This window comes from Struthio camelus, chromosome 2, assembly GCF_040807025.1.
Source record: "Struthio camelus isolate bStrCam1 chromosome 2, bStrCam1.hap1, whole genome shotgun sequence".
Classification (NCBI taxonomy): Eukaryota; Metazoa; Chordata; class Aves; order Struthioniformes; family Struthionidae; genus Struthio; species Struthio camelus.
In genome coordinates this window covers 101,638,162-101,659,980 of record NC_090943.1, presented here as the reverse complement: position 1 = coordinate 101,659,980, position 21,819 = coordinate 101,638,162, and the positions used below count along the sequence as shown (strand labels likewise).

At 38.7% G+C, this 21,819-nt stretch overlaps 1 protein-coding gene across 1 annotated transcript in view; it reads right to left on the bottom strand.

Moving 5' to 3' along the window:
- The window catches only part of LOC104146092 (uncharacterized), a 188,829-nt gene that overhangs the window by 54,695 nt on the left and 112,315 nt on the right, over positions 1-21,819 (bottom strand). Inside the window, exons 16-17 of the mRNA XM_068931891.1 lie at positions 2,413-2,631; positions 157-409 (exon numbers count right to left, since the gene is read on the bottom strand). Coding sequence (XP_068787992.1) covers positions 157-409; positions 2,413-2,631 — 472 coding nt within the window. The remainder of the gene's footprint in view (positions 1-156; positions 410-2,412; positions 2,632-21,819) is intronic.

The following is a 21,819-nucleotide window of genomic DNA, read 5'->3' as shown; positions in this document are numbered from 1 at the left end:
GTTAATAAAAAGGTAATGCATAACATTATTATTTAATTTCTTTTTAACTTTCATGTTCCATTGCCAGGGGTTGAATTTCATATCTTTCACTGATTCACTGAATAAAACAAACTCCTACGTCAAGGACTCATGTCCAAGTTATTTTAAGTGACTTACCCCCAGGAATGAATCCACTACAAACACCGCCAAGGGGTCTAGCACTGTCCAGAGTCCCATAGTCATGATAAACTTTGACAAGAAGGAAGGGAATGAGTCAAACAGCTGCTGACAGCCCCATCTGATCAGAACCAAAAGCAGCAGTCCTGTGTTCAGGGTTAGGGGTCCCACCACAACCATGGCCAACTCTTCACTGGTCTGCAGCAAGGAGTTCTGGTAGCACAGTTCAACAGTATGAGGGAAAAACTGGAATCTGTAAAGAAGCAAAGTAAGAAAGTAACAGAGTTTGTCTGTGTCCTTGGGTGGACCATTAAAAAAACAGAATAACATGTACAACACATGTCACCGTGAAGTTCAATCCCTATTACCACAACCCTTCATGTGGTAATAGAAGCACAAGCCAGTTTTGTGTCCTTAAATTCCTGATTTCACTCCCAAGTATTCCCAAATAGGGTCTCCACCTATCTCCCAATAGGATCACTCCAAAAAGTGTATGAAGCTACTCAAAAAAACCCACAAAAAACAGATCTTCCTCCTGCTCCTTCCTTTTCCCCCTCCTTTGATCCCCTTTCACTCTCAGTTTAGTGAGCACACACATCCAGGCCCTCGGGATGGTGCAGGTTAGGTTACAGAAATGCACTGGCGATCACAAACACCCGTTTCAGCACAGGCCCCAAGACCTCACCACTCTCTGCGTACTGCAGCAGCTTTGGAAACAGCTGCACACAGCAGCACAAAGCAGAAAACCTGCCACAAAAGTGACAACTTCAAGCAACCTTAAAGTGACTGAAAATGTCCCACTTGCCATGAAGGAGTAAGGGTTTGAAAAGCTCGGAGCGCTCCCCGCGACAGGTAGCAAGCAAACAGCCTGGCACTGCAGGAGACAAGAACTGCATGGTATTACGAGCTACGTACAGATGCTGAAACTTAAGGCAAAAAAATTTCAAGACAATCAAAGTGGCTTAGACCTCCTGCATCCATCCACACCTAATGACTAACGTAAAAGTGGCTTAGTTTTCACTTTGATTTGCATTTGTGAGTGCTACCACTGAATTTGATGGGATTAGAGGGTGTTCAACTCTGTCACTTGCACTGAGGGCACCCAGTTACAGAGTTGGCCACTAATCCGGGACATCTTGGCGTGAGACTGTAGTCCTTAACATAGCTGTGTGCCTGAGATAGCTGTGGTTAGTGGCTTTAAACATGAGTTCCCCTCTGCTCCATGTTGCTTGCTTCTGTTCTGTTTCTTTTCCTTTCACAGACTCTTGACCCTTGGCCTCCCAAAAGTTTTAATGCCAGCTGGCTGAGACCTCCTGGTCTTACGCAAGGCTAGACACAAGAGATGTGCAGCTTTGTGTTAAGATCCCCTTAACATATCAGTGCTGACCCCAGTCTGCCCAGGTACCCTGTTCAAATTCTGCCCAGCAATCCCAGTTTCATGCAGTTTAGCACCTAGCAGACACAGGTCACAAAGCTGTATGTTACCACCTCCTACTGACTGAATTAGGTTTGCATGATGCTTCGAAGTGAAAAAAAATGCTTCTGCTGGAAAAATCTTCCCTTTCCTGACCATGACTGATCTTATTTGGCCTACAACCCATTTTCTACCCCACAGCAACACATAGGGAAGCAGGCACATATTACCTTGTGGGGTTGTTCTCCATCTTATTTTTTCCATGTCAAGTACTGACATGTAATGATTTTCTTGGAACTCTCTAGAGAGCTCTGATTCCTCAGCTACAGTCAATATATCATATAGTTAAAATGTGTCAACCCAGTATAGCCCTCCTAATAAATTTAATATATCCAATTTAAATTATTGTAAAATATTTTACTCACAGATCACTTTGGTAACATCAAATATGAATAAAGTGCATCTTCATTTTTGTGCACTATTCAGGCATTTTTAAATACTCGATTCAAAATGATAAATAGTTCTTGTGAAATATACATAACCTGTGGGATATCTCAGAGGGGAGAGCGGTAGGGGATGGCAGAAGATGCACATACAGACACATCCACTTCTGGGTCGATGAAGTTATATCATTAACACCTTCACTATTCTGTTACAGTCATTTTTACTTATCAGAGCATCCAAAGTCCACAGTTGGTTCTCTGCAGAGGCTCCTATCTGGGTTTGCATGCTGCTTCCTAGCCCAGGTGTTAGTCATCAGTTCTTTTCATATTGTGAAGGAAGCTTTCAATTTAGCTATTGGAAGAAGTATTCCAACCAAGAAAGACGGCAACAGGACTTACTTTGTAACAGGAATTGAGATGGTCTGAAGGAAGAGCCACTGACTACAATAATGCACATACAGTCTCACAAACCAAAGTAAGACTACCAACGACACAACCAGCCAGAAGTCCCAAGAACACCAGTGTGTGGTTCCCAGTTCTGAGAAGACTGCATATATCCCAAAATGGAAATGTTCAATAATCCTTTTGGACAGCCTCACTTCTACAGCAGAACGGCAGCTGGAAATATATGGAAGTAAAATATAGAAGAGTCATTTGGAGAACATACAAGAAATAACAGTCCCTAAGACACTGTAGAATTCTATCATAAAGATAAATGTTATGATCAGAGGGAATGCCACGTTTGATTGACCAACACATCTAGGTAGGAAAAAAAAAGAAGCACTTTTATTCCACTGCAATCTCGATGAGGGGTGGCTTCCTCCCAGAAATCATACTTCTGCTTTTATAAAGAAAAACAAGAAATCATATTTTAAAACAAGTTTTTAAAAGTCTTTTGCTTTAATTTTAATCTTCTTACAAACTTACAAATTGATCTCTAAGGAACACTTTATCACCTATTTTCCTTCTGAGAAAGTGGTAAAAGAACTCTCATATTTGTATCAACAAATTCATTTTAATAGAAGACGTGAACAGTTTTTTGGTGTTTGGGTAAGAGAACTTCAGTCAAATATTTCTGCACACAACATGCAGAAAACTCCTCCTTAAACTAGTTTCATGTGAAAGAGAAAACAGAAAGGAAGTAACACTGTACATTATTCTACTACTGAATGTGGTGTGATTAGCCCTTTAAGCTAATTACTATGCCACTTCAAAGGGAAAAAAAAAGAAATCAGATGCAGAGATGCAGTCTCGGCATTATGTTTCCAAGAAACTGGAATCTCTCAGCTGATTCAAAGCTAAAAAGACAGTAGCTTCTTTGACCTTTTGAAACTTCTAACTGCTATGCGTATTTCCACTGATTTAAGTGACTAAGCAGCTGAGACACACAACTGCAGAGCCAAATATGATGTCATTGTGCTCTTACCATTATTTGTATTGATTAAGTTTTATGAAAGTTCAGAAGCATAAAGATCTTTTTGTAGAAGAAAACATGCTGGCTTTTTTAAGTGTAGCATGTGACTAGAGAAGAAGCAACAGCAATACTTGCGCTGTACTTTATACTCTTTCAAAGCATCTTCCTGTCTACATACACATATTTCACAGATGCGTGTTTTTCTTTCTCCAGCACTCACAAAGTCATGCCCATTTCTCTCTCAGAACTACAAACAGTAATGGGGAAACTTAAAAGGATTCTGCCTTTGATTGAGGTTTGAATAAGCAGCAGAAATAAAAACTCCAAACTTGCCAGTCATAGGGCTGCATTTGGGGCATCAGATTCATGACTTCTGACCCTCGGTGTTGAGCGGGATGCACGTGTGGGAGGAGGCATGGCTCCAGCCCAGCCCCCCTCTCATGAGCAGACTCATGCTTTAGCTACCTGGCTGTGTGAAGATCAAGAGGAGAAGTTGCCAGGGGTGCATGCCTCCTTGGGAAGGGTGATGGAGTTCGTGGAAACGTCCCAAAGGCACATCAAGCCCGGTTTGTTCACTGTGAGCTGGACTGCACCACTGTTGACAGTCTTATTTTCTCCATCTTATTCACACTTGGAAATATGCCTGTATATTACAGTTTTATCAGCAGCGTTTTAGCTTTCTGTCATCTATGGATTTGTTTGCTTATGCAAGAAGCTTTTAATTCCACTGTCAGTAAGCAAATAATCAGTTTATGGGTTACTAAGAAAGCCTCAAGTACAAATCACTAAATACAGAAGCATCTGTTGGGCTGAAACAGGTGATTCTTTCAGTGACTGTAGGTTGATCTGACAGGGATTTTGAAGGACTTTTTGAAACATTACAGTCCAGTTTGCTTATACCCTAATCAGTCACAAAGTCCTGCTTTACAAACTTAAGGCCAAAAAATGAATCGCTTTCCTCATATTGTTAATTGTTTACCTGGAGTGGCCTACAGGAGCATCATGGAACATTTCATCAACATTATGAAATCACAGTCTAGGCTTTTTTGAAAAAGAAACAAAGAAAATCCTCATGGGCCTGTAAATTAAGAAATATAATTGACTGTGGAATTATATGAAAATAACCATGACATTCCAGATGTTCTCAGCTCTGAAGCTACTGTTCTTTTTAAATAAAGAATTTATTGTTCTCTTTACTTATTTTCATCAAAATCTACATGTAAGGTATTCATCCCTTGAGGAGAATTAGTAGGGCAGGATTAGGCACGAAGTTTTTCTAGACTGTGTAGTTTGCTGTTTGTGGGGAAAAAAAAGAAAAATAAAAGAAGAAGATTTTAGCTCATTATACTCTTCTGATCCTTCTTCAAATGAACAGAATCATATAGATGTCCCATCTGGTCACACCTGTCAGAAATCCACGTCCTAAAGGGATCATAGCCAATCAGCCTCTGTGCTGAGAGCACTAGTAATCACATATTTTCCACAGAAATCTGGATTGAGCTCACCACCTCACTTTAGGTTCACTTTCCTAAATGAAGCTATCTCTGAAAAGGCAACACCCAAGTGAACATTCAACATACCATTTGTAAAACGTTTTGAGACATAAATCATTCCTGATACAGAGATCAAGAAGGAGGGAAAACAACTCAAAACAGAGTTCTGAAAATACCGAGTCCTCTTTCATTCACAGTGATCATGAAGCACTAAGAAAAATTAGGGACCAAAATTCCCAGTTTGGTGAGACAACTTCCTCCTCATGGAGGCAGGATCTGGCTATGCAAACAGTACTTCCACAGCAGTTCGTGAATATTACTCTAGCTCTATTAATTCATTGTATTGCAAGCTGCTTGCACAAGCAGCATGAACACACAATACAAAATGTGGCTATCTGACTGTTCTAAGGTTTAGGCAGCAATGAAAATATTCAGCTTGTGCTCTGGTTCCTCTGTTGCTCCTCAGTTCATTTCTGTTTTCAAGAGGTTGAATATTCAAAATAGAGGTAACGTCTCCACCTCACAAGAAAGCTGCACTTTTTTAGGATAGCAAGATGAAAAAGAGCAGAATGAAGGCCCATTCGTTGTCATGCCTGCTGAGATGCTGGCACCTTCAGCTAAAGAAATCTACCCATTGAAAAAACTTCTAAAGGAAAATAGACAAATTCAGACCATGCTCACCGTTACCAAATCCTGAAAGCCTTCCACTAACAATGATCTGGCTTAAACCAGCTTGGCAATATCTAGGATCTCTTTACTTCCATACATCTTACCACTGAAAAAAGCAACAGCAGCTCAGAAATTCTACAGAAATTCTACACTTTCTGGGAACTAAAGAAAATACATATATCCATTAGATAAAATCAAACAACATTCCTTTTGATTTTTGAAACAATAATTTTTCTTTAAATGATTTTATGAGTCTCATTACACATCTTGACTATAGTTTCTAGCTTTTAACTGGAAATTAAAATTCTCCTTATTGCTTAACTTGTCAAACAGTCCAGATTCCATGAATGCCACTTCCATACTCATTTGTACTTCCAGGTGACTATATAATACTTTGAAACGAACATTATCAGCAGTGGCAGAAACTGCTAGAAAAAACTGCATAACCAGGGACTCAGTGAAGGCTCCAACCCATAAATGAAATTTCTTGATTTCTGTAAAACAAACTCAGTGGGCCTCAATGAATTTGTAAGCTATAGCAAACTATTCCTGAATACTCACTAATCATGGCGTAAGACTGTTTATTGGTTGTCACTTCAAAACATCGGTCTTAAATGTATCTGCTATTGACTGTTTTGGGGGATGAAGAAGGAGGTAGAAAAATGAAATGAAATGTACCAAACGAGTGGAAACAGTCCGTTTAAATATTTTTAGCTAGTACTGCTAGTGAAAGCTTGTGGGTGGAGTGACAGTGCTGGCAGATACAGTTTCTGGAAGAGATTTATATAAAGGTGCTCTAGGGCAAAGAGCATGAGTATTACCTTTCAAAAACAAAACAACCCCTCCACCCACAAAGAAAAAAACAAATCTGAACCCTTGGGTGAAAACTGAATAAAGCTCCAAATGAGAAGCCACTTGAGCAATGGATTTATCCATGATTCCTTGGATTACTGGTAAGTAATTTGGCTGAATGTGTCTGTTCTAGGGCATTAGTTTTGCATTTTTCTTTGTAAAATGCTGCAGTAACAAATAGCAGAGACCAAATTACCATAAAAGCAGGTCAATTATTTCCATGGAAATTGTTCAGAAGGAAAGAAACGATGCACAGATTCTCTTAAGCTACTCTTGATGATGATGACAGAAAAGTAATGGCTGATAGAAGGCACTGTGTACTGCTGAGTGACAGCTTTGCTGCTGATAAACTGCAGTGAACATTTGTATAATGCATTGAAAAACTGGCACTTGCAACGGATAGTAGGGGTGGATTCTCAGCTCATGTAACCCTGAGTTACACTGATGTTTTCCAGCTGAGGTAGTTAGGATCGTGTCCTGAATGTATCTATTATTTACATTGCATAAAATAAAGCAAAATAAATGTATGTTACCCATGGAGCCAGAGAAGATATTTAAAGAGGGAATACAGGCAGAAATGACTTTATGCAAATTATATTCAGGGGATCACAGTCCTTACAGCTCAAGAATTTGTGCATCATATTTACTCAGTTTACAAATAAAAAGACCCCTGTCATCACCACAAATGGCGGGTATTTAAACTTCGTGCGGAATCTATACATCAGTCCAGGTTCTCTATGGCTTTTCCACAGTAATAAAGATGCAGCAATTGTTGCCCTAAGTTGCTACAATGAAATGCTATTACTTTCAGTGGAAAAGCACAGCTGTATCTGAAGGTACATCTGAAGATAATAAATACATTAATACATGTAGCCCTTAAAACGGAAATAAGTTAACAGCACCACTGATGACGCATCAGGCAGAATGGAATTCGGTTCCTTCCATTGTGCACAGCATAAACATATAAAAAACTATAATTTTGTTATCATTATTAGGATTTTATTATTATTCCTGCTGTATAATATTTTTCATTTATAGATCTCATATTGCATTACAAAGACATTGTCTTTATCCCAAGCTGTATGTTGATGATACAAATGACTTTGCTCAATAAACCAGTGGCAGAGCTAAAAATTGAGCTCTGCTGAGTTACAGACCATTGTTCTAGCCACTGGATTCCTAGTAAAATATTACTTTTATGTTTATTTGTATGCAAAATGAATATAAACAGGGAGAAAATCTGCTAAGGATGAAGACACTGTTTTTGCCCACCTCTGTTTAGGACACACCCATGCCATATCATGCAGTTTGTAAGCACCAAGAAAAAAAACTAACACAAAAAGTGACACTGATAATGATGAAATGCCATAGGCATTGAAGACCATCTTCTAATGAGAACTTAGGTTGCTAGTAGGGGCTATCTGCTGTAAGAGAAAGGTGGTAAAAGATCTGAAGGGGTATTAGGTAATACCTTAACATAAAAATGCTTGTAGAGGCATTTGTTTTACAGGTTGCTGAAAAATCCATAGTCATAGTACAGAAGAAATGCTGGAAATCATGGCAGGCTTATTTTTCAGATACATCTGTGGTGGAAAAAAGAAACTGCCAGAACTATGCAAAGTCCAAGAAAACACTGAAGGAAGGCTTTAGTAATTAGATGGGCTTGCAAAACAGAAAAAAAATAATAAGCCAATAATTGCACAGGCCAGTCTCGTTTTGGTTTGCTACAAAGAAACTGATACAAGCATGTACAAGGTGTTGCACCTGGCAACACCTGCTGTACCAAAGCATTGGAACGCACTATAAAGCCGAGCAGAAGTGCCACAGCAGCTGAGCTCCATAAGGAGAGGGCCAGCAGGCAGCAGGCTCTGGATCAGCTGCAGCAGCACAGATGTGTTTGCATCACGTGCATAGCCAGGAGCCAGCACAAACTCATCACTTGAACTTTCCCTGCAGTTCACTTCTGCTGAGAAGTTCAGGTGGATATCTACTGGCCCATATTGGAGGGACCACAGTGTTTCTTCATACTCAATAATGGACACTGAGGGTCAGTTGGCTAAGACCTGTTCAGCAAAGAGGAAGGGAAGGAAGTGTTAAAGGCTTCTTATTCCTCTGGATACATCTGTGCTAACCCTCAAAAGGGGAACACCACCTCTCACTATAAAAGGATGTATAACTGTAACCTTCAGGTGTAAGTAAGACTAGCAGAGGAACCTATCGTCTGCCTTCAGCCAGCTGAGAACTTCCTGGGGGAATTAACCGAGAAATTCTCAAGGAGAGATTTCGTGACAAGATGGGAAAGGAAGGATAGGAAGGAGGAGGGATTACAAAATTTAAGTATAGTGGCAGTAGTTCCGGAGGACGATGTGGTTCCTTATATAGAACTGCCAGGAAAGACTAGCATATTGTATGTTTCAGCTCTGAACTGCATTTGACAATGGCAGAGTAAAAATGACAAATACAAATGATTATCATCATGGCTGCAGTTTAGGTAGGCAACTAAAACTTTGCCTATTTCATGCTCAAATGCATTTTCATGAGTGTCTTGGCTTTGCAAAATAGGCTGGAAATCTTACAAGAACAGACTTTGCTAAAATACGCCAATCTGTCTGGTTCCAGCTCGGGATGTGAAGGAACAGGAAAGAAGAAGACTTGAGTGCAGCTTTGGGAACTCGTGAGAAGTTCTGTTTCATTCTAGAATGCACAAAAGGCAGTGGACAGTCTCTGGATCTGTTATTCATCCCATGACATGACGAGGCCAGTCAAGAAGTAAACAAAAGCCTGTAACTCCTCCACTACATCTTGCCCTCTGACTGTTTTAAGCAAATAAGAAGACAATGAATGAAGGAGAAAAAGGGATATCCAGGAGGGTGAGAGATTTCAGTGCAGGTATAGATGTCACAAATACAGAGCAACCTGTAAAGCTGTTCTACTGGAAAAGAGCATGAATGCTTAGCCTCACGCATGAGCAATAAAAGAAAAAGATTAGGCCATGAAAAAGAAACCTAAAAGGTGACAAGTAACAAATGCACCTTCAAGCTCATCTATATATACATATGTATGTGTGTGTGTATGTATGTATGCAGTAATCTTGATTCAGCTAAGAGAGTGCCCAGTACCTGATGTGTGGAACTGTTTCTACCTTGACAGAAAATATCCCCAAGGACATTTGCTCTGTCTGGAGGAAAAATGTAATCTTCCTCCTGACCAAATACATCTCTAACTTTGGAGAGCCACTAAACACTCAAACACCATCTGTGAGCTGTGCGCTCAGCTGTAACACACCAATTTAGCTGGCAGGCCATTAGGAAACAAGACCCTGAAGTTGCCAAGCTAAAATGGCCATCTAATACTAGACAAAACTCCACCAAGCAAACATACGAAGTTTATGGGGAGCATTACAGCAGAGACTAATGAGGCTTCAAAATAAGAGACAGCCTTGTCACATGTGGGAGGGGGAAAAAAAAAAGGTGCCCTGAACCTTTGATCTTTTCCATACTGGACTTAATTACTTAATTAGCAGCACCATCACACTAGGAGTGTCAGCCTTCATAGCTGGAGTCAAATGGCCAAGTACCCTCAGTGAGAACTAAAGACTCGCTCGCAGCTGTTGTGGACAGAGCAGGGCAGGAGACATACAACACTTGCTGAACACTACATTTCAGAAAGACTTTGGGCTGGCTAGCGGCATAGCAATGAAACTTCGTCTCATATGAGTACAGACAACCCACAAGTCAAAGACCTTTTTCTTGTTTAATTGTATCTATTTTGTACATCAAAGGGCTGAAATAGAAATTGAATTCCTGCATGCTTTCATTGTCTCCCTTGGGACAGTTAAATTGTTTATGTGTGAAGATGCTGTAGTTCGGATGTCAGTTACTAAACTGAATGCACAGTTCAGTTCATGTGCAAATTTGTAACCAACAGTTGCACACAATAGGACTGGGTAGGTGTGAAGATGAGAGATAAAGTGAATCTCTGGCTGTAGCATACATATTAAAATGCTTGTAAAAGGCTGTTAGTGCTACACCAGTCAGATCTCTAGCCGATTCTGTACTTACCTGACAAAAATGACCTTTCCCCTTCCATAGCAAATTTTACAAGGCAGGACTAAGTAAACAAAACAGATGGAGTCTGGGGGAAAGATGGAACATGTATTTAGAGTAATTTTGACATCTGGAATTAATTTTTTGTCTCTATATCGATTACCTTTTCCTAGTTAATACTATTTTGTGTTTCAGTACGTCCACATGCACAGAAGAATTTGACACAGGAATACTGATTATTTGCTATTCCTTTGGAACTACTTGTTTTTCTCTGTCTTCCTTCAAGGAGAAAAAACAAAACAAAACAAAACAAACAAAAAAAGATCTTCAGTAATCCTATCTGTGAAGAAAAGGAAGTACAATGTGACCCAGGTAATGCCAGCTAGAATGCAGTTAAAAATAAATCCTTGGGCATTTAAACATGGCCAGATGAGGCAATTCATGAAACCACAAAGAAAATGTAACACATTAAAAAAGAAGTCTCACAAATAGAAGTCTACAATACATATTTTGTCCAAATGTAGATATAATCAACCGTTTGGGAGGAACGCTTTCTCAAGGTTTTGATAAAAGATAACAATCTAAAGTTTGAATAGGTGATTGTTATTATAACGCTGTCTTTTAAATAACATTTTTCCTTTAATATAACCCATTTTATGAAAGAAAAAAAATCTATTTTAGGCCAAATAAGTTAAATCTTTAAAAGGAAGATAAGAGGAGAGGAAGGGAGGAGAGGAGAGGTTATGCATATATGCAGAATATTCTAGGATACAATTATATTTAAAACATTGCTACGTGGTTACCAAGATAAGGCAACTTAGATACTGTACAGATATCTCAAATTCAATTATGTTATGAAAAAACACAGCTATCAGAAATGTTGAACTGAAATCTTTTAAAAGGTCTTTATAAACACCACTGAAATTATGGTGAAATTATGGTATAATCCATATAATTTACTCAAACAAAATGCATCACATAATAATGGTATTAACTTTTTCTTTTCAATTTAATGCTGGTTATTATATTTAGCTGCCTATTTTAGAATGTAATTTGTGTTGATGGCTCTGGAGAAAACCCAAGCATTAAAGAACTAATTTAATTCCTTCTGAGCTATGTTTGATTCAAAAATATTTCTTTTAGAATATCCTAGTCCTGCAGAATCTGACTAGAAATCCACCTTGAACTATGTGCACTTTGACTAACTCTCTCCCCAAGGCAAAATGATCCTGCATTCAGCAGGGCTTTATCCCAGTCTTCTGAGGCACTTACACAGAATGTACCTGATACAACTGGACCAGAATGTCAACCATGATAGAAATTATGATCAAGACATGGACAATACATAATGAGAACCTTATCTATTTTACAGTGGACTGCTATTGGTAGGGGAGTACCTTGAGGGGGTTGTTTACAGAAATCAGGTCTCCCGCCTTTAAAAGAATAGAGAAAGAGAAAGAAGGAAAACTGCGTAATTTCTTGTTCAGTGCTCTCCTTCTCTGCTTGTTATACTATATGACTTAATGGATACTAGCTGTGTTTAAGGTATTCAAGAAGCATTATAGAAGGCTGCCTGGCACCCTTTGGAAAGAAATTTCACAAATTTTCTTTCAATGTTAAGATATGGCTTTAGTCCTCTGGTTCCATGATATAAAACAGAAATTAAAAAATTGCCACAGCTTGTTTCTCTAAAATCAGTATGTGATTGCTAGCTGTTTGAGGGACATCCTGTTATCAGAGATAATCTCTAGATAACATACTTTTCACTGCTGCCCATAGCTGCATGTAAGACATGGCAAGACAAATGCAGGCTTCCTTTCCTGTTGGTGTCATCTATTGATCTGGTGAAATGCTGTTCATCTGAAATTTCCTTCCCAAAGGGGACATTTGGTATAAGAAGCAAACCTTTCTACCGGGTACGAAGAAATTCTGAAAGTACACCTAATTACTGCATAGCATCACAGTAATACATAGCTCTCTAACTGTGTGAAAATATCTGCTCAAATGAGGCACATGCCATCCTTTTCCTGGTGGAAATGTTGCTTTGCAACACTGAAAGTGTAATAAGATAAAGTTACCAAGTGTTTTCAGTGTGTTCTAGATAAAACCGTGCTCTGGGTTTGTGTTTTTCTTTGGGGCCATTTCCCCTCAGACAAGTTCTGAACACTGCTCTTCTGCCTGTGACTAAACGCCCTCCCATAGGAGCCAAAAAACAGGACAGTGCTACTATGAGAACCACCAGCATCAGAGAATAACCAGAAGCAAATAGCAAAAGATGTTGCGGTATGAAAGGAGACTAAGCCGATAAACAAGCCCCTGCAAAAAACACATTCATCTGTCCATCTACACTGCCCATGCCATGTCTTCTACCTATAGAGAGTACTGGCCTAATACATCACCACCCTTACAAAAAGGTTTGTCAACTGAAGGTGCAGAAGCCTAGGACTTAGAAAAGCCAACTTCCTTTAAAAATATAAATAAACTTGTAAACCTCATAGCTAATCAATATGAATTGAATATGAATTTTCCAGTTTCAAAGAGCTTTTGATATGGCTCCTCAGTATTTACAACTTCATTAGCATAAAGAAGCCTTTTTTTAAAAAAAAAACAGTTTCAATGGGTATAGAACATTTTGGACTTGGTACCTCTGACCAAAAGAATGTTTTGCTCAAGAATAAAGCAGAGGTGTGACGTCCTTTTTAAAGATGACAAGAAACTTGTTCCTTCAGTTCAAATAGAAAGGATTATTAAACTGCTTACCTGTGACACGGTTTCTATAGACTGGTTGCCTAAAAGAGATTCGGCTGTGGGATTTCACCCATTTAAAAAAGATTCCCAGGAACAGAGGAGCTGATTTTGTATTGGGTCATACCTCAGTGTTTCTCTCAGCTGGGGCCTTCGCTGAGGTATTTCCTCTTTACCCCATCCTCTAGACCCATGAAATCTGTAGGAACAGAATCTTAGACTGCTCGTCTCTGTCAAGATTGGCCAAAATTGGCCAACAAGTTCAGAAGTCATTGGAGTTATAGAGTGCCAGGCAGCTTGATTGCATAGCATTTGCTTTTCTAGGAAGTCTGGCTAAGAAGTAAATCCCAATGTTCGGGAGTCATTAAACCAAATCTTCCAAAACAGAAGAATAACATGTTTGAGCAGAGTAAAAGCCTTGTTATTTGCTGCCTCTGATAAGTGATAGTTGGTATATCCTGAACTTATCATGCAAATAACTTCTCTTTTTTTCCCCATGTACATGTGTCTGCAAGTGTATCGGTAAATATTACAGTTTGTTGAAGATTTTTTGTAAAAACACACAGAAAATAATTTGTGACGTTCTTTCAATGAAGATATGATTCTCCTTTTTCTTGGGAGCTTTTGATTTTCCATCAGTGAACTCTAAATACCTGAAAAACACAACTGCAGTTTTTCAAAGAGCCTGAGACATTTAGCCAATAGAGGTAAAAGACACTCCAACTCTAACCTTCAAGAGGCACCAACCGGGGTGATTCTGAATCCAAGCTTTAGAGTTCTATATGCTGCTGAAAGGCTGGATTTTTCAGCAGGGGGAAAAAGAAAAACCAAAACAAAACAAAACAAAAAAACCCACAGTTTTTTGATCAGCCTTAGCAATTACTAAATAGCTACCTTTCTATTTACAACAAAAGCATCCACAGAATCCTAGAGGACAAAATCCCATTATCTCAAACCCATAAGGTTTTTCACTACTGGTCTGAATTCAGACAAGTTTTCACAGACTTGCAGCAGATTCCGTGTTCCCAAACTGACCCTTGTCAAAACTCAAAGCAAAGGGATAAGAACATTAGTCAGGCAATTGCTCCTTTCCTCTTCAACAGCTCCTGGCGAAGCAGTATCCTTTTCTGTCCTTCCTTCCTACCTAGAGCTTTTTGCTTAAATGCAAAGCCTAAGGTAATAAAAGACATTCACATAGTGTCTATTTTGCTTCGCCAGCTAGCCTGCTCACTTTTCCATGAAGCCAGGGTGAGTTTAGTAGCAGTACATGGATGCAAAATATTCAAGAGGCCAGGCAGCGCAGTCTGAGTGAGGTTTCCAAAGATACTGAGAGAATTCAGCTGCTCAAACACAACTAAAAGGAACCCAATGGTTACAGGATATAGACTACTTTGAAAATCTCTGCATCAGTTCCAGCAACAAATGCTCTCTCAGGCTTTTAATATTTTCTAGCCTCTTTGTCTTACTTAATATGTAGCTTTAATAGAGTCTTCATTTCCTCAAGGATCAACCTAAAACTTACTTTCTCCACAATGCATCAGAACTTACGCTTTTGCCAAAACTTCAGTTTTCTTGCTAGTGATATTTCAGTTGTGGAAACTTGAAACTGTGTTAACATACCGTGGTTTTTTTTTTTTTAAGATGTTTCAATTCTGTTTTAACCTGAAGACATCTTATTTGATGTGTTTCTTTCAGCTTAAAGACTTCAAATCATTACAGAAGAGAAAGAGATTTTTTTTTTCTCTGCTTATTTAGATACCTTTTATTTACTGGGCTCAAAGTTTGAAGGTAAAATTTACAAAGACCATGCCTTTTGCCAGTGAACCTTCTGCGACATTTTTAGAGGCACTCAGCAAATTCCAGCAGTCGGTTTCTAGACACAAAAGATGAATACAACCACTCCATGATTTAGATTGGCTTTCTGTTTGTGGGTCATGGGACTTACTGCTGAGCATGTCAAAAGTTGGTTGTGGCATTTAATGAAGGTCATCAGCAACTTCAGAGTTCCCATGGCAAAAGAAAGAGAGTACCCTGGGTTTGGGTTTTTTTTTTTTCTTTTTCTTCCTTCTTTTGGGGCTTTGAGTGGAATCTGAGACTGGAAACAGTGCATAAACTCAGTTATTGCAAGAAAACAAAATTAAAAGTATGGCACAAGCTGATGTTCTGAAAAATGTTGAACTGCATATGGCTTTTTTTCACAGACATCATTTACCATTCAAAATAAGAATTAAACTTCCTTTCAGTTGGAAAGTTAAGTCATTCATGAAATTAGGAACAATAATCATACTATATTATACCCTATCGCAAGTATGTCTCAAGAGGGCTGTGACTTGTCATAGCATGAAGGAACCTGGAAAAATGATTGCTTGCTGCTTCAAACAGGAGATGCACAGCTAAGATGCTCATTAATGAGGCAAAGGAAAATTAATTGACATGTCTAATAGTTCTTTAAATATACCCTCTAAGCCTTGATGTGCCAATTGTCAAATTACCCCTGATGTTCTTTCTTTCTCTCAGTGATCTTGCATAACACTGTGAGGAGACAGAAATAACATTTCTTTCCTTGGCCTGTCTTGTCATACTTTCTGGGCATGGGTATCAGGCCTCCAGAACAATTAGATGTCTTAGCCCAGCGGCCTTAGCCACTTCAGGACAGATTTAACCTCCCAGATTCCAGTACTCCAGTTTTGTGACTGCTCTGTGTTAATGATGCATCTTTTCCTGATGGTTGAAAACACAGGCTCAATAAAGCCTAAATTTTTCTCTCCATTTCCTCACTGCTCTTGCACACTTCGACTGAGGTCAGAGCTCGCTTAAGTGAGCCAGGATCTCGTCTCTCCCTCTGCTTTCCCAGAGACGATCTCTCCTCTGGACCAGACTGCCTCTTCCACCCTGCAACCATCTTTCATACTTTCTCCTATGCAGCCAATGAAAATGCCTTTTCTCTTAAAGTTTCCATTCTTTTCATTTTATTATTACCCAAACCCAGGCTGGAAAAAAGTGACTGCCTACAATTTGCCTGCTCGTCAGCTCTCTGCTTGACAGCAAATCCCTTGATGAGAGGGACTGTTGCATGTATAGATTGATCTAGGTTTATTGAATGGATCTTTGTAAGTGCCCCTGCTATTCGATCAGTTGGTATTTCAGTCCAACACAAAGTTAGGAAAAAAAGGGGAAAAAAAGAAGGCAGATGTGGCACATACTGAATATGCAATTTGTAGTCTGGTACAAATATCCATGGCATTCCCAATATTAAACAGCATTTGAAAGCTTCATGTGGTCAGACTCTTCAGCCATAATTCCAGAAGCTGAAGAAATCCTACTTACCATATGATTTTTTTTTTCCTGGCTTTTTTTCTTATATGAGCAGTGTGATTTGGAAATTAGCCTTCTAACAGATCAGAGTAATATTAAACCTCCAAGTACAGAGCCATATTGGAAAATACAGCTCTTTTATGTGCTGAATGAAAATCACATAAGCATAAACATCATGAACACTATGTCAGTTTTTTTTTTCATTTTTAAAAAAAGAACCATTAAGATATCTCTTACTTCATATTCAAGAATCTCAGCTGATCTATTTAAGGTATCCATGTCTCTGTCTGTGCTTTCCCATAAGAAATAGATATAAATGCATTATAAACATACGCACAGTCAGTTTAATGGTCAGGAATGTGTTAGATCTACCACAGCAGTACGGTCCAAAGAGCTGCACGCATGCAGTATGTCCAGGACATCTAGAACGTGGCAGATTTCTTGGACATTTGCATACTATTAGTCCACACACAATAGATCTAAGATGTCCCAGGCACAGAGGACTCCCTTCTCATGCTGCTGTAGAGCTAGTCTGTACAGCCCAGTGGATGCATCTGGAATTTCCAAATGGGCTGTCAGGGGTCCAGACATCTTGAACAAATGTTGAGAGTCTTCAAATTCCACCCAAACACAAAAGGCAAAGAGGGGTTGCATCCAGGAAAACCAGGTTCTATGAAGTGGGGTGAGAAAGAACATAAAACTCAGTAACATTTCTCTGAGACTGTCTTTCTATAATGTGATAATTTTTGAACGCGTCATCCAATCAAAAAATTCAGGGAATTCCCCAGCCATCACTGGATTGAACTCTATTGATTTTGGTAGAAATTGAAACAAGAATGCAGGGAAAAATGTAAGAGAATGGGCAGAGAAATGGCAGAGAGGGAGTTTACAAACCTGATTGAAGGCATGTAAAAAGCATCCATGTGAAGCAGAAAAAATGTGAAAGTCCACATCTATAATATTTATTCGCACTACGCATCACAATAAGACTATAATAACGATGCTGAGGCACAGACGATAAGGATATTCTCCCAGATTTTCAAGTAAGCTAGTAGCAGGTTGGGGAATTGTCCTTACTGTCCATTTTTTCTTCCTTCACGCTAAATCTAATTCTTTGTCGCTGAGATGTGGGAGCTACTCAAAGTAATTACCAATGCAGGCAACGAGAACCTATATTATTTATTTCTCGCTGCATGGGAGCTCACTTTAATTAATGCACAAAGGTCTTTTTTAAAAAAATTTAATTGCAGAAAAAGAATGGATGAGAAGTGGCTTTCCCTTTGTGTGAAGTTTTTCAAGGACAATTCTGATCCCAGATTGGGATGAAAATGTTGAAATCATAAAAATGTTCATGAACTAATATTCTGGCAAATGAAAGACTGTTCTGATTATTTAAACTGCTTTGAAATGATTTTGACCTTTTCAACTGAAAATGAATTTTTCTGTGTACATTAAAACACGTGAAACAAAAGGCATTTCAAAACAAATGTTCTTTTAAAAATGTCAGGATGGAATATTTCAACAATCTCAAAACTTTGTTCCAATTATCTTTTCCTAAATCAAAAGAGGAGTTATCATCAGCTCTTTCCCACAATTTCAATTTTTTTCAAATTTTCATGTTCTTGGGAAAAAGGTTTTGTCAAAAAAAAAATCTCAATCAGGGTAGTAATACCACATATCCATGATTCTGATGCAGTCACACGCTTCCTTCGTTTCGGTGGGTAGCTAGAGACAGATTGTAAAAGAGTGGTGTGTCATCTATTCTGGTAATCAGCATTAAGCATAGAGGCACAGGCCTGAGTAACGGTGACGGTAAAAGAACGCAGAGTTAGGTATTGTGGTAGACCATACTGAGTACTGAGATCACACTGGTAATAGGAAGGAGGAGTGCAAATTCAAAATACATGTTTTATTATTCTATCCAAGTGATTTGGGGACTGTCCTTACACTGAGAGACTGTGCTCCGACTTGGCCAGAGGGTAGTCGGAGGCTGCGTGGGAGATCAGAGAAATGCTTGGCAAGTCCCTAGGAAAGAAAAAGAAGTGGAGAACATGCTGAGCAAATCTCCCCCGGGATGCCACCAAAAGGCAAAATCAAGTTTTAGTCACACCAGTTAGCCGAACTAAAAGGTGACCGTGGATCTACCCTCCTATTTAACCACTTAATATTAAAATTTGTGACGAAAACCCTGGATAGTTGTGTACACTATACTTTAAAAATATTTTTTTTACAGATTTTATTTTCCTCCTTAGCAACAAAGCAGTTGAGACTCAATTGTAGACAAGGGCTTGGTGCAGACTTTTGAACAATAAAGTGGTTAGATTTATTATAAGCATAGTTGGATGACACAACACTGGAAACATAAGCAGCCAGCCTACGAGACTAGGTTTAGTTACAAAAGCGACCACCACCAGTCTATTTAAATTCAGAATGCCAAAGATGAGGAATTTTGCTGTGTGTTACAGTTACTTGGGCTCTCTTAACTCTAAATAAGAACAAATCAGCACACAATCACCCATACATTAATTTTTACACTTCCTTTCCATAAATAACGCATGCTTTCTCATATGAGAAGTGTACACTAAACTCCAATTTTCAGCTACATAACTGCCCATAACTTGCAAGTTAATTCACACTGGTGAAGGATCTAATCTATTTTCATTTTTCTTTTTTTTTAATATGCACTTGATCTTTTTTTTACCTCTCTATCTGGAGATTTTAAAATGAACAATAACCTTTTCAGTGTAGTGTAAGTACTAATGCAGTACATTGCTTTTATTTATCAGAATTATCAGCATTAAATCCTGATAATTTAGTAGAAACACAGCCTTCAAAAGGGCACTTCAAAGTACAAACCTATCAATTTTTTGCTTTACTTCTGTACAAGCTTCTCCTCAAATAAAAGTTTTCTCTACTTAGTGAAAACACAGTCTCTGCAGTCTTTGCTTGGAGATTTCTAACAATTACAAGGAGTGAAGGTGTGCTCTGAGTCCAAGTCTCTTACGCTATCCAGACCCAGCAGACTCAGACCCAGCAGGAAAGAAGGCAACACTCAGTAAACCTGGTTCATGTGGAGGCTGCAACTTTATTAAATGTAAACCACATTATGGGCTTATTTAAATTAATGGGCACAGTGGGTGCTCAACACCTCTGAAAGAGTCTGCACCAGGGCTAGCCATAAAATTTTCCATTGAGACTGTTGTGTGAAGGAGCCCTGGGACTTCTGACTAAACAGAGGTTGCCAGAAAAACTGCATTTCCATGGGATTCTTTTTCTTGATAAAACATTCTGACTTTACCGCTGAAGAAATACAACTGTTTTGTTTCAGAAAGAAATCTCGTCAGACTTGTTAACCAACTCTTCATTCCCACAGCCCGCTCGCCATGCGAGGCACTCTCACTGGCCACCTCACCTGGAGATATCGGAGTCCAACGTCCCGTGCTGCACCTCCAGACCCTCGGCAGCAGACGAGAGCCAATGCAGCACTGCGGGTGATGCAGCCTGGCTGGACAGCCTGGGCTTTAGCGGGAAATGGGAACACGAGACACAGTGCCACAGCCAAACTACTGTAAGGTAGGAGCACACCTTATGAGGCCCGGAAGATGAGCACGATGGAGGGTACTAAGGGGCCTGCCTGCAGCAAGGTGGGCTTGCAACCGAGTGACAGCCTTTCTGAACTGAGCTGCTTACTTCTTCTGGCCTGGATATTTTGGCTTTCAATTTTGTTAAAGAGCTGACTTTTCCATTAAAAAAACAAATCCTTTTCCTGACAGCCTTAATTTGTACACTACATTTAGCTTAAGAAGGGGTAAGAGGCGGTGTTTGATCAGCAACTTGCTATGGATATGAACAGTGAAAATCTCTACAAAATGCTCAGCTGAAAACTGAGGGAGATATTTTTCCAGTTAAAAGACAGGAGTGCTGTATTATAATTGGTTCTTGCAAGAAGTAGAACTATCTTCTCTTAACTGAATGAATGACAATTACTTGCATTATTGTTGTACTTAAAATGTCAGTGTTCAATGATTGCTTTCAGCTCATAATAATAAATTCCAGACTTTTAAACATCAAAAACAATAAAGCTACATGGGTAGAATGTTTTTAATTGAAATAAAAATTAACCCTATTGTAGACTTGAAGCATCATTTTTTAAAATAACAGAAATACTGCCGAATACTTCAATAGTAAATAAATATGGCAACACAAGATCACACAACTGTGGCAATAAAGAACAATGAAAACTAAGAATCACATAAATGGGTACACTGAACTGCACTAAATGCAAATATATTTATACATAAATACTTGTGATCAGATAGATCTACATTTATATCTGTGAATTTGGTATAACCCCAAATCCTGGGGCTGTAAAACAAAAAAAAAAAAAAGAGGATGGACTGCAATAATTTGCTGTCTTTTGACTTAAAGTATTTTATATTCCTATTTCTAGTCATTTATCATGACAAGATAATGATTCACAGATTCACTGATAAACAGCAACTTTGTCCTTTTTATTTGCTTCCTAACACTCCTGGAAAGCTTTATAGTAAACAATTTAGAAGATAATGAAAGGTAAAACTTCCATCTGAAAAGGTTTGATTCAACAAAATTATTGGGACAATCACTTAGGTTAAGTGTTTAGCCCAGAGGGCAGTATAAAATTTCATCAAAATTCAAACCATGCATAAACGATCTCAACCTGCAATGTCTATTTATACCACACAACATGTTAGCCACATTTTTCACTGCAGATTGAAAGTAATGATGAAGTAACAGATAAGGATGAAAGACTGAATATGTGCTATGCCACCCATGTATAATTCAGTTAGTGGCAAACATGAATTAAAAAGGATCCTGCAACAGCATGTATTTTTCAACTGCCTGAGAAAACCTGTGCACCACTAATGAAAAAAGGAGGAAAACAATGAAAACAGAAATATTTCAAATACACCAGTCAGCTAAGAAAAGAAAAAAGTGTTAATAAATTAGTGGGTTTGAAGCAGGGACTCAAAGACAATGCGAAATACAAACAGGGATCAAAAGAATATTAGACCTTTGATATATTTTGGGTTTGGCGTTCTTCTTAAAAATTACTGACTTTTTTAACCCAGAGAACAAAGCAATGTTGGTGCAAAAGGCATCGATTTCGTAAAGCCACAATCTTCAAATGCTGGTGAATACCATGTAAGAAAACCTCAGTGTAGACTCTCCAGATAAAATGTACAATACCACCCCTCAGCCTCTAAGAAGAAATAATGACAACAGAAAAGAG